The sequence below is a fragment of the Maylandia zebra genome, linkage group LG2, assembly GCF_041146795.1.
Source record: "Maylandia zebra isolate NMK-2024a linkage group LG2, Mzebra_GT3a, whole genome shotgun sequence".
In the NCBI taxonomy this organism is placed as follows: Eukaryota; Metazoa; Chordata; class Actinopteri; order Cichliformes; family Cichlidae; genus Maylandia; species Maylandia zebra.
In genome coordinates this window covers 20,076,315-20,088,480 of record NC_135168.1, presented here as the reverse complement: position 1 = coordinate 20,088,480, position 12,166 = coordinate 20,076,315, and the positions used below count along the sequence as shown (strand labels likewise).

General features: G+C 44.8%; 1 protein-coding gene across 2 annotated transcripts in view; it reads left to right on the top strand.

Moving 5' to 3' along the window:
• The window catches only part of LOC101483873 (TBC1 domain family member 2A), a 32,460-nt gene extending 23,871 nt beyond the window's left edge, over positions 1-8,589 (top strand). Inside the window, exons 13-18 of one of the 2 annotated variants that reach the window (XM_076890004.1) lie at positions 5,439-5,639; positions 5,750-5,937; positions 6,025-6,145; positions 6,230-6,415; positions 7,040-7,161; positions 7,682-8,589. In XM_076890004.1, the coding sequence (XP_076746119.1) occupies positions 5,439-5,639; positions 5,750-5,937; positions 6,025-6,145; positions 6,230-6,415; positions 7,040-7,161; positions 7,682-7,883 (1,020 nt within the window). In that variant the 3' untranslated portion in view covers positions 7,884-8,589. The remainder of the gene's footprint in view (positions 1-5,438; positions 5,640-5,749; positions 5,938-6,024; positions 6,146-6,229; positions 6,416-7,039; positions 7,162-7,681) is intronic. The other variant, XM_024804104.2, reaches the window with a different exon arrangement.
• The last annotated feature ends 3,577 nt before the right edge of the window (positions 8,590-12,166 follow it).

Below are 12,166 nucleotides of genomic sequence, written 5' to 3'. Positions count from 1 at the left end.
TAGTAAGCCTTTCCTTTTCAGAAGGTGGTAAATACCCACAGGGCAATAGGAGGTCTCAATGTAAAGTTCTCAGGGGCTTGTCTTGGCCTTCGGGTCGAACTGTATACACAGGAAGAGTGCCGGCTTTCTTCACTACAATGTACACAGATGACTCCCATTTATCTGCAAGCTTGTGTTTGCCTCTTAGCCGCACGTTCCTCACAAGAACTCTGTCTCCAACATTCAGCTGTGATGCAGTGGCATTTTTATCAAATCTGTTTTTGTTACGTTTCATCACCTTTTCAGAGTTTTCGATGGCCAGCTTGTAACTTTCTTCTAGGTGGGACTTTAGTTTTTCCACATATTGTCTGTGGGATGTTGATCCTCCTTTGGCAAGGGGTAGTCCAAAGGCCAAGTCCACCGGTAAGCGAGGTTGGCGGCCAAACATAAGCTCATATGGTGAGAAACCTGTAACATCATTTCTTGTGCAATTGTATGCATGCACCAGGGGTTTTACGAAATCTTTCCAATGGGATTTCTGTTGAGCTGTGAGTGTTCCTAGCATATCCAGTAATGTTCGGTTAAACCGTTCAACAGGATTGCTTCTTGGATGGTATGGAGTGGTTCTTATTTTGTGGATCCCAGCCATTTCACAAAGCTCTCGGATGATTCTGGATTCAAAGTCAGGGCCTTGGTCACTGTGCAAGCGTTCTGGGATACCATAATGCACAAGAAAGTTGTCCCATAAACATTTGGCAACAGTCCTGGCTTTCTGGTTTGGTGTTGGCACAGCAATGGCATATTTTGTGAAATGGTCAGTTATGACAAGTATGTCTTTGACTCCACGATCTGGTTCCACAGAGAGAAAATCCACACACACCAGTTCCATGGGATGAGAGGTGCGGCTCGTTCAGATAGAGATTTGCATCTCACGCATCTTTCACAGTGTCTTATTTTATTGACCACATCACTCGTCATCTTAGGCCAATAAAACCGGGAACGGACCAAGTCCAGCGTTCTGTCAATTCCCATGTGACCCATTTGATCATGTAGGTGGTGTAGTACAACTGGTCGATATTCCTCGGGTAGCACTAGCTGGTATGTGAAGTCACTTCCCACTTGTCTCTTCCTGACGAGAAGGGTGTTATGGAGCTCCAGTTTATTTACTTCTCGCAGTAATAGAGGTAGATCGGGAAGTTCTTCCCTCAGGAATGGTGGTGGTGACTCTCCTTGCTCATCCTGAGCTATGACATGCCGGATGACAGGGTCAAGGCGTTGTTTGGCTGCAAGGTCAGCTGTTGAGATTTGGGGGAGTACCATGGAGGTGAACTGGATGTCGTCCGTGAAACTGTCAGGCAGACTGTTGACATTGACAGACATGGATAACACCAGAGCAAGATCAGGATCAGTGCTTGAACTGTACACCAGATGACAGTCACAAACTGCTTTGATGGTATGCTGGTCAATAGAGACATGATCTTGTTCATTGAGATGTCGCCATGCAGATCTCCAGATTCGCTCACGTTCTTTCTGTGACAGAGGATCATCAGACAGTTCACCATGAGGTCGGCGAGACAAACCATCAGCATCCGAGTTCTGCTTTCCTGCTCTGTAGATTAATTTGAAGGTGAAAGTGGACAAAGCTGAAAGCCATCTGTAACCGGTAGCATCAAGTTTTGCTGATGATAAGAGGTATGTTAATGGGTTGCTGTCTGTCACAACTGTAAACTGAGCACCATAAAGATAGTCGTGGAATTTTTCAGTCACCGCCCATTTCAAAGCAAGAAACTCCAATTTGTGGGCGGGATACTTTGACTCACTCCGGGAAAGACCTCTGCTGGCATATGCTACGACTCTGTTTTTTCCATCCTGCTCTTGATACAGCACCGCACCAAGACCTGTGGCACTGGCATCAGTGTGGAGTGTGTATGGTTTCCGGGGATCAGCAAATGCCAGAACTGGCGCAGAAGTTAGTTTGTCAATAATGGACTCAAAAGCTTGTTGACACATTTGCGCCCATCGTCCTCCAAATGGCTCTTTGGGGTTGAGGTAATTCTCTGGCTTTGCAGTTCGTCTCAGTTTCCTCTGGGAAGGTGGATAACCAGCAGTGAGATCATGCAACGGCTTGACAATGGCCGAATATCCCTGGACAAAACGTCTGTAGTACCCAGCAAAACCAAGGAAAGATCTTAATTCCTTCAAGTTATTTGGCACTGGCCAAGAAGTGAGTGTGGAACTCTTGTCCGGATCAGTTTCAACACCAGCCTGGGACACTACATGGCCCAGATACTTCACAGATGTCTGGAAGAACATGCATTTCTCAAGTGAAAGCTTCAAGCCAAACTCTTTGAGTCTGGTGAGAACTTTCAGCAGGCGAGCTTCATGTTCCTCAAGAGTTGGTGCAAAAACAATGAGATCGTCAATGAAAACCAGGACTTCTTTTAGATTTAATTCTCCCATGCATCAGCCGTTGGAATGTGCTTGGTGCATTGGTAATCCCTTGTGGCATCCGATTAAATTCCCAAAATCCTAATGGGCACACAAAGGCAGTCTTTGTCTTATCCTTCTCCTCCATTTCAATTTGGTAGTAACCTGACTTGCGGTCTAGCACCGTGAACCACTTTGATCCTACAAGTGCGGAGAAGATGTCTTCCAGTTTAGGCAGAGCATAAGCATCTTTGATTGTTTGCAGATTGAGTTTGCGGTAGTCAATACAAAGACGTACACTCCCGTTCTTTTTGCGTGCAACCACAATTGGAGAGGCAAATGGTGAGTCGGATTCTTTGATAATGCCAGAGTCAAGAAGTTCTTGCAGGTGTTTCCTTACAGCATCAAGATCTTGAGGGTGAATTGGTCGGGGTCTTTGCTTGAAAGGAGTTGGATCGGACAATTTGATTTGGTGTTTAACTTTGTCGGTCCTGCCGAAATCCAGATCGTGTTTGGCAAATACTTCAGGAATACTGTTGAGTTTTTGAACAATTCGTTCTTTCCAGTCTGGAGTTAAAGGGGAATCTCCAAAGTTGTATTGTGGTTGAGATGGAGGTAACGACTCTATAGACTGGTCTGAATACTGGATATGTTGCTCTTTGGAAATGACTTCCTGGAAGGCACTGATTTCTGCAATAATAGCTCGAGCTGGAATGTGGATTTCATGGTCAGACTCATTACTCACTACAACAGGCAGAAAACATGGCTGATGTTTAGGTAAGTCCACAAGGCAGGTTTTTACTAGGAGTCCACCAGGCAGAGAACTGGAGGTGGGGTGTTCCAGAATAACTGCTTTCTCACCTTGGAATAGCCTTGTGACCAGGCATCCCTCAAGGACAGTGGTTTGGCCGGCAGTAATGGTATGTGGTTGGTCTGACTTCAAGGAGCATACTGGTCATTCGAATTCTGGACGTGGCGACACTGGAGGATTTTATAAACTGCAATGTAACCGGAACCAGTTGGCAGGAATGACTGCTCAGAGAGGGTATCACAGTGTTTGCTGTACGCAACGTCAAGAGTGTTGGTACCAACAAGTATCATTGGGGGTGATTGCTGGACGTCAGGCACGACAAGAGCAAGTGTATCAACATTAATGGATGAACCAAGAAAATCAGCTGGGAACGTCATGTTAATCTCAATGTATCCCGGGTAAGGTACGGCTTGTCCATTTGCTCCTTCTACTTCCAACAGATCATTCAGTGGTTTGATTGGATGGTCTGAAAGATAGGTGTTATAGAAGGAATAAGGAATGGTAGTAACCTGAGAGCCAGAATCAAGAAGACAGTTGAAATGGTTGCCCTTGATTTGAATTTGTCCTGTGCTTTTGGTCCCCACAAGCCCTTTTGGCAGCAATGGAAATTTTTTGTGGTTTCTGGGACTGTTAGTGCACGCAGCTCCTGTGTGTCCCACCGCAGAAGCTCCTTCTACTTTAAAGATGAAGTATTTCTAGCGTCCCACTCTTGCTGTTTTTTCCTTAATTGGTTCTTTTTCTGTTCAACAAGACTGGAGTTTGCTCTGTTGTTGCAGGTGGAAGAAACATGGCCATCTTCTCCACAGTTAAGACAGTACCATGGCTTGGGTTTGGTATTTGACTGAGGTGAAGAATGACTGGACTTGTTTTGTCATGGCTTAAACTTTGACTCGGTTGGACTTTTTCGGGACAAAAGTTGGGACATTTGCTGTTGGAGGGTTTGGAGTTGTTTTTTCATTTCTTTTAGCTCTTCATTGGCTGTAGAATGCCAACAAGAACAAGTGCTTTGGGATTGGATGTTGGCTTTTTGTTTTGATGAACCGATGTATTTTTTCATAAGTGACTCCTTAGCAATTTGTCTGTCTTCTTCTGTCCGTAACGACAACAATAAGTCAGAGAAAGGTGGTGGGTTGTCCTTTTGCCGTTCTAATTGTAACTTGGTTAGTATAGTGTTATCCCAACACCCACGACAAAACTGCTTCAGCAGATGTTTATTCATGTCAGCAGCTGCAAGTCCTCCTTGCTTTACAACAGTGCTGAGGGTTAGCTGCAATCTTTGGAGGTAAGCGGATGGTCGTTCACCTGGATTTTGAAGAATATTTAAGTATTGAGCATACAATTCTTCACCATCTTGAACTGTTCCAAAAGCGGAGTCAAGTACACTTAGTATGACTGAAGGCAATGTGTTGGGACTTAGACCTTTAACCAAATCAGCAGCAGGTGACAACAGGCTCTCTATAATACGTCTGGCGACGTATAGAGCTGACAAACTGGGGTCGGCAAGCAGTAGATCAATTTGGGAACGCCATGATTCAAAATCTGCTTCACTACTTGGCTTAGGAATCCTTCCTGAAAAAGCACGGAGACGTAGTGAAGTTGTGGTGCCTATGTCTGGGTTTCGGACCACATGCTCAACAACAACCCTTTGTATTTGTGGTGGGTTGAGATCATGGGCTGTGAGTTATACTCTTGGAGTTGGTCCAGTCTGGCTTTGACGCGGTCGTGCCCCTTGCTGGTCAGTGGAAACCTGTCCGGCAGGAGGTGAAGACCTCGTCGATTGTAAGGTAGTGTAAAGATGGATGAATCGGCCGGGTTATTGCACGCTGTCAACTGGTCTGTAGTGTAAACTTTGTCGATATCTGACAAGTACGCCAACCACAGGGACAACAGCAGCCAGAGGAGCAGGGACATGCAGCTGATTGACCCGGAACTTATACAGGGTTCATTCCCGCCACAATAAAGGGACTGGCGGAAGTGGGGTCAGAAGTTACCGTGGTTACATGTCCCCTATTAAAGATTTAGTCTTTATAGTCATAATCAACATTATTTTGTATGTTTAATGCTATTTATTAATTATGTTTTATATTATTTGCCCATCATGTCCTGTTCAGAGCCGACCGACAGTCCAAAACCGGAAAGCAGTTTCCTACAAAGAAACTTTTTCCAGTTTTGATCAAGAGCTACGATGTTCAGTAACTGGCGATCTCGTTTGTCCCTGTAGGAGTGTCTAGAGCACCCCCTGCTGAGCCGCTGGGCTCAGTACCTTGCAGGCAGGTCCAACGATGACTTCATCATCACACCTGAGCTCAAAATTCTGGTGCGTGAAGGCGTCCCTCGGGAGTATCGGCAGAGAGTGTGGCGCTGTTTGGTCCGAGCCAGAACTTTGACAAGCCAAGAGCGCCACCCGCAACGCTATCAGCAGGTACAGCTGTAGAGAGAGAGAGTGCTTTATCCGCACCTGAGCACAGGTGGCTCCTCCTTCTTCCTGTTGGGAATGCTGGCGAGCACTCAGTAATCCTGTTCTGTTTCCAGCTGTGTGAGAAGAGTCGGACAGCTCCTAATCCTGCCTCCAGGCAGGTCCAGCTGGACCTTCACCGAACCCTGACGACCAATCAGCACTTCTCTTCGCCGTCCAGCCCCGCCCTCCAGCAGCTCCGCCGCATCCTTCTGGCCTTCTCCTGGCATAACCCTGCCATTGGCTACTGCCAGGGACTAAACAGGTCAGAACAAAAATATAAATTTTATATCTGAGTTCTTATGTGGGCCCGCCTTCCAGGCAGAACCTCACCTTCCATGAATGTCCACAGGTTAGCGGCCCTCGCTCTGCTGGTCCTCCAAAGTGAAGAAGATGCCTTCTGGTGTCTGGTGGCAGTGGTGGAAGCCATCATGCCTCAGGACTACTACACCAAGAATCTGGTGGCCTCTCAGGTCAGCAGACACACTCACCTGCTTGCCTGCTGTGATCTGTTTTAGTGATCAGTGAGGCTGATCTCTGTGAGTCTTTGTGCTCAGGCGGACCAGCGCGTGCTGAAGGACTTCATGGCGGAGAAGCTTCCTCGCCTGGCATCTCACTTTGAGGATCACAACATTGACGTCTCTCTGGTCACCTTCAACTGGTTCCTGGTGGTTTTTGTGGAGAGTCTGCCGAGCGACATCCTGATGCCTCTGTGGGACGCCTTCCTGTATGAGGGTACCAAGGTACCATACACCCGAACACACCATGACAGAAATGCAGACAACACTTGAATGCACCACAGTAGTGTCCATGGAAACAAAAATGATTTTGTTTTCACCTTTAGATGTCTTTATTTACATTTTAGGAGTAATAAGACATTGTTTACTAAGCATGGGGAACTGTCATGTGACATGAAATAGGAGTGGGAAAGCAGATAATTCTAGTAACGACCTCACAGTCTACCACAAACAGCGTAAATCCAGACGATGAGCGGGACAATGGCTTTGGGCTTGTTTCTGCAATGTGACAAATGCAGCACAGCTTTTACATCGTTTGTCTCAGGAAATAAAATCACAGTTCAGACACAGAAATATATACCACACAGGGATAAATGCTGACAACAGCTTCAGCCACGTAGATCCAACCCAAAAGTTTAATTTAAACTTAAAGCTCAACTACCAAGTAAGTTAATATTATCTGGCAACTGAGGAACCAAGTGGCTTATTGGAAATCGATCAGAGCTGTAATGAGTAAAGGGCCCAACTGCACCACAACTGAAAGAGTAATTTTATGACTCACCTCCTCAAAGTTTCCAATTAATTGTGTGGCGTGAGTGTCCTGTTATGAAATGCGTGTCTGTGCTGCAGGTGATCTTCAGATACACTCTGGCTCTGTTCAAATACAAAGAGGACGACATCCTGAAGATTCACGACAGCGTGGAGATCTACCAGTACCTACGCTTCTTCACAAAGACCGTCTCCAATGCCAGGTACGCACTCGCCTCCACCCGCCTTAATCTACGAGCTGTTACACTCTCAGAAGTGTAGTGGATGTAGCTGTTGAATCTTTGAGCTTCAAACCCTTTTTACTGAAATTTTGTGAGAAGTTTAAATTTGCGAGTGAATGTGAGTATGAATGGTTGTCTGTCCTTGTGTGTTAGCCCTGCGACAGACTGGCGAACTGTCCAGGGTGTACCCCGCCTCTTGCCCTATGACAGCTGGGATAGGCTCCAGTGCCCCCTGCGACCCTGAAAAGGATAAGCGGTAGCGAATGGATGGATGGATGGATGGATGGAAGTTTAAATTTCCCTGATCACAGTAACAACGATTTAAAGATTTTTAAGTATCTGCAGCTCTCGGATACATGTGGTCCAGTCAGTCCAGTATTTCCTGCTCAAACTGCAGTACCTGAAGTATCAAGCAGCATAAAACAGAAACACTCAAGCTGATCAGTTTCCAGTTCCTCTGTGTTGGTGATCGAGTCCTTTCCACCTGCGTGTGTCCATGCAGGAAGCTGACCAGCATCGCCTTCAACGACATGAACCCATTCCCCAGCCGGCTGCTGAGGAACCGGCGAGTGCTCCACCTGGAGCGCCTGCAGGCGGAGCTGCGTGAGCTGGAGGAGCAGCAGAAGGAGTTCATCACCGAGAGCGTCGTACGGAAAGACAAAGAGCTCGACGTCGTGGTGAGCGAGGACGACGAGGACCTCTGATCACACGGGACGCTTCAGCTGCTCACTTCGAGACGACGATGAGTTTTCCATGTGTTCAAGAGAATTTCACTAAACCGGCTGTTAACTGGTTTCCTTCACACTAAACACAGGATTGTGTCAGGTTCACCATCTCTACTAACACTACAAGGAAACAGACGCATACAGATTTAACTGCATCATATCTCTGAAACAAGCTTGCAGTAAACAAATGTGTACTGTGTTCACGTGTGTAATAAGTCAGGCTGCAGAAATGTGCAGATGTATTTCAGTGAATTCATTTGGATTAATATGTGATAGCTTATTTATTTCATTGCATCTTTTGCTTTATACCTAAAAATGCGTGACATTTCTAAATGTAGTCACATCCCTATGAAACATGGTTGATTATCAGCTGTAGTCACAGCTGGTGATAAAGTAATTAAAATGTCCAGCTATTCAAAAATAGGGCATTCTGCACAATGAGTACTTTTTGGTACTTGAAGTATATTTTGATGCTGATGCTTCAGGGCATTGTGCTGCATTGTCGACGCTCTCTGGGCTTCCGGTTAGAACGACCTCACAGTGTTTTATTTTGATCTGGTGTAAAGTGCATTGTGCAGAAATGACAGCATGATAGTCACATGATAAAACTGACTTTTCTTTTTTTTTTTACATTTTACTGGGTGTGCATCTTGTTCAAATGTCTTTTTCAGCATTTGTACATAAATATTCTGTATATAAATATTTGATTTTCATTTATTTTACAGAGTCCTTTATTTTGTTTCACAAATATGACATTCATGTCAAATGACATCTGCAGACTTTATAATGACCAGCAGGGGGCAGTGTATTGCAGTCTATGAGAACATTTACTGAGACCTGTTTCATGCACTAGTTTCATGTCTCATTGAATCCAACATGATGTTGATTTTGTAAATTAAGGTCACATCTTCATCACATCTAATTTCAAAACACTGATCTTTTTTTTTTTTTAAATGAATTCCATACCAATTGCAGGAATAAAATAGGAATAAATAACAAACGAGAAATACATACAAAACAAGAGAAAGGCACACATGAGAGAACAGGTCACATGACAGCACAGCATTATCTACCCACAATTTGAACTAAATAACAGATAGCACAGGCAATGAAAACAAACGGAAATCAGAATAAATTTAAAAACTTTTATTGATGTTAACTTGAAGTGCTGAATTAGCCCTGTTGTCAGTTCAAATCACTTCAATCTATAGCGCACTTTAAGGTCTTTAGACCTTAAAAAGGAATACACTGCAAGGTAAGCTTGCAGCATCTTACTTTAAGGTCAACTGTGAAACTTTGTGGAAAGCCTGAGACAAGTTGATGAGTCAGTGAAGCGCACTTCCTTCTGATGACGGCTATACTGAGGTGAGTTTTTAAGCATATCCTGAACTTTATTCATTATTAGACTTCTGACACCTGGCAAATAAACTCTCACGCGATATGAGAACATAACAGCAAAAAGCCAGTAGCTGGTACATGAATGGATAAAAATTGGATCCCTCAGGGAGGCGCGACCACTTGATCTTCTCCACCGTCGTGGTTGGTGTTCTTCGTCGTCGTTGGCCAAGGTTGAGTCGGAGATCCATCACAAGTAGCCGATGTTGAGGGCCAATATTGGTTGATGGTATGACTTTTACGTTCGTGACTAGCCAGTAGTCGATTTGGGTGTCTCTGCCGCCGCTGGAGTACGTGATGAGGTGTGCCGGCTTCTTTTTGAAGAAGGTGTTGGTCACGGCAAGATCGTGGGCCTCTGCGTAGTCCAGTACCCGGCAACCGTCGTCGTTTCTGGTCCCAAATCCTTGGCCGCCATGGAATCGGTGATATCCGTCTCTCCCCTTGCCTACATGTCCATTTAGGTCGCCGCCTACCGCCACGTGTTCCTCAGGGCTAATCGTTTGCAGGTGGTCGTCGAGGGCGCGCCAGAATTCTGTCTTCTCCTCGTCGGGGCAGTTGGTCTGTGGTGCATAGCAGGAGATAATCCGTAGGACGGTCGGGTCGGCGTCGATCTTCACTGACATGATGCGATCCGATATGCGGGTAACTTCGACCACGTTGTGCCGGAGCTTTATTATTAGACTTCTGACACCTGGCAAATAAACTCTCACGCGATATGAGAACATAACAGCAAAAAGCCAGTAGCTGGTACATGAATGGATAAAAATTGGATCCCTCTTAGATTGAATTGGTTGCCCTCTTATATTACGTTGTTTTGAACCTAACCGCATCCACTGAATTAATGCAGTTTTCAGGACAGTAAAAACAGAGAACTCTGATATACACAATTTCTGATTGCTGATAGTGTTTCTTAATGCAAAATGGGCTTCCATTTAAAATGCAATTGCTTTATGTTCGATCTTTAGTGAAGAAGGGTCATTTTTGATTCTGTGGACAAGGGATGCAAATGGAATGTGAAGGCAACAGGTAGTAGGGTGAATTAGGGTTTCGTGTGGTCTTCAGTGCATGAATTTTATTGCCACTTTATTTCAACTTTTTATTAATGTACTCAAAAGAAAAACAAGAACCACAAAGGAGATTCTTGTGATTCTTGTTTGTGCTATCTGTTTGTGAAAGAAAGCACATTTTACCACATCATACTGTGTTTGCTGCCATTTATTTTACTCGTCCTGCCTGAGTGTCTGGGCTGCGTTTGTCTGTGCACCTTTGTTCTGGCCTTCTGCTGATGGGTTTCACATGCTGGGCTTTCCCTCTTGGTCCACACCCAGCAGCCTGCTGCTGACCACACACAGCCTACAAACTGATCCATCCATGCATCCATCCATGCATGCATGGCCTGGTTATTGTTGAGTTATCACCTCCAGCTCCTTGCTCATAACCAGGTAGATACTGGGCTGGGCCTGATCTCTGAGCTCAATAACAATGACAAAAATGCCAAACACTTTACTCTTCATGGTAAAAAATGTTTATAATACAGTAAAAACTGGATGTAGCCAAAATCAGTGTTTTATATACAGTGTAAGTGAACAACATTGCTACACTGCTGGTGTTTGATTGATAGAGGCTTTCTTTATAAGAACTGAAGAGAAAATCTCCGTCCCGGTTTCCCTCCAAGGCACGAGCACCAATAAGCAGAGTTCTGTCCTTTCTTTATTAGATTCCTAATTATTCAAAGTAACACTCAAGTATGCCGTTCAGCTGGGTTAGTTACAGCGCCGGGAGTAGCTTGGGAGAACAAGGAAACACAGACTGCTTCAGGTTGCTCTTCCAAAATCAACTCAAAGGTTTATTCAGTACAAAACAGCTTATATAGAGGAAAAAAAGGTTCGTGTGTCAGCAAGTTCTCAGTTCAAACCGGTACAGACCAAATAAGGAAACGTCTTCCTGCCTTGTGAGCAAAGAAGTATCCTTTGTGTAGTTTATCAGTTCAGCTACAATTTATGATCATTCCAGCAAAATACACTCCTAGACATAGAATACAGAGTTCTTTCATTAGTGAATTCTGAAACAAACCACCTGGCCTTTAACGAGCCTTTTTCTAAGAGATAAAGAAGGGAGGATGGGAGTAAGGAAGTGGTCTCGTCTCTGTGGTATTTTCGACCTTGGGGTACCAGCCTGTGAGTTTTACACATCAATTCTTGGGTCAGAGAGAAAGAGAAAAACAACTAGTAAATGGGCCTTATTGAGTAACTCTTTTCTGTATAATATCACTACAAAACAATATCCTGTAAATGCTACCATGGTATCAAAATATCAACACAAGAACTATGATATCATTTCTTTTGCTGATTAACAGTTTTTATATAATTTTTATATCATATATAGCTTTCAAGAAGCCAAAGATCACTGGACGAAAAGACTACAGACCTGTGGCTCTGACATCTGGTCAGGAAGTCTTTTGAGCGCCTGGTTCTCTCCTATCTTAAGACCCTCACGGCCCCCCTCCTGGACCCCCTGCAGTTTGCATACAGAGCCAACAGGTCTGTAGACGATGCCATCAACATGGCCCTACACTTTGTCCTGCAGAATCTATGCTAGGATCCTGTTTGTGGACTTCAGCTCTACCTTCAACACCATCCTTTCAGACCTTCTTCAAGGATTGCTTTCCCAGATGAATGTGCCTGATCCCATCTGCCGGTGGATCACTGACTTCCTGACGGACAGGAAGCAACCAGTGAGGCTGGGGAAGAATGTCTTGGACTCCCGGACCATCAGCACGAGCTCCCCTCAGGGCTGTGTTCTTTCTTCTATGCCCTTCTCCCTGTACACCAACTGCCGCACCTCCAACCACCAGTCTGTCAAATTAA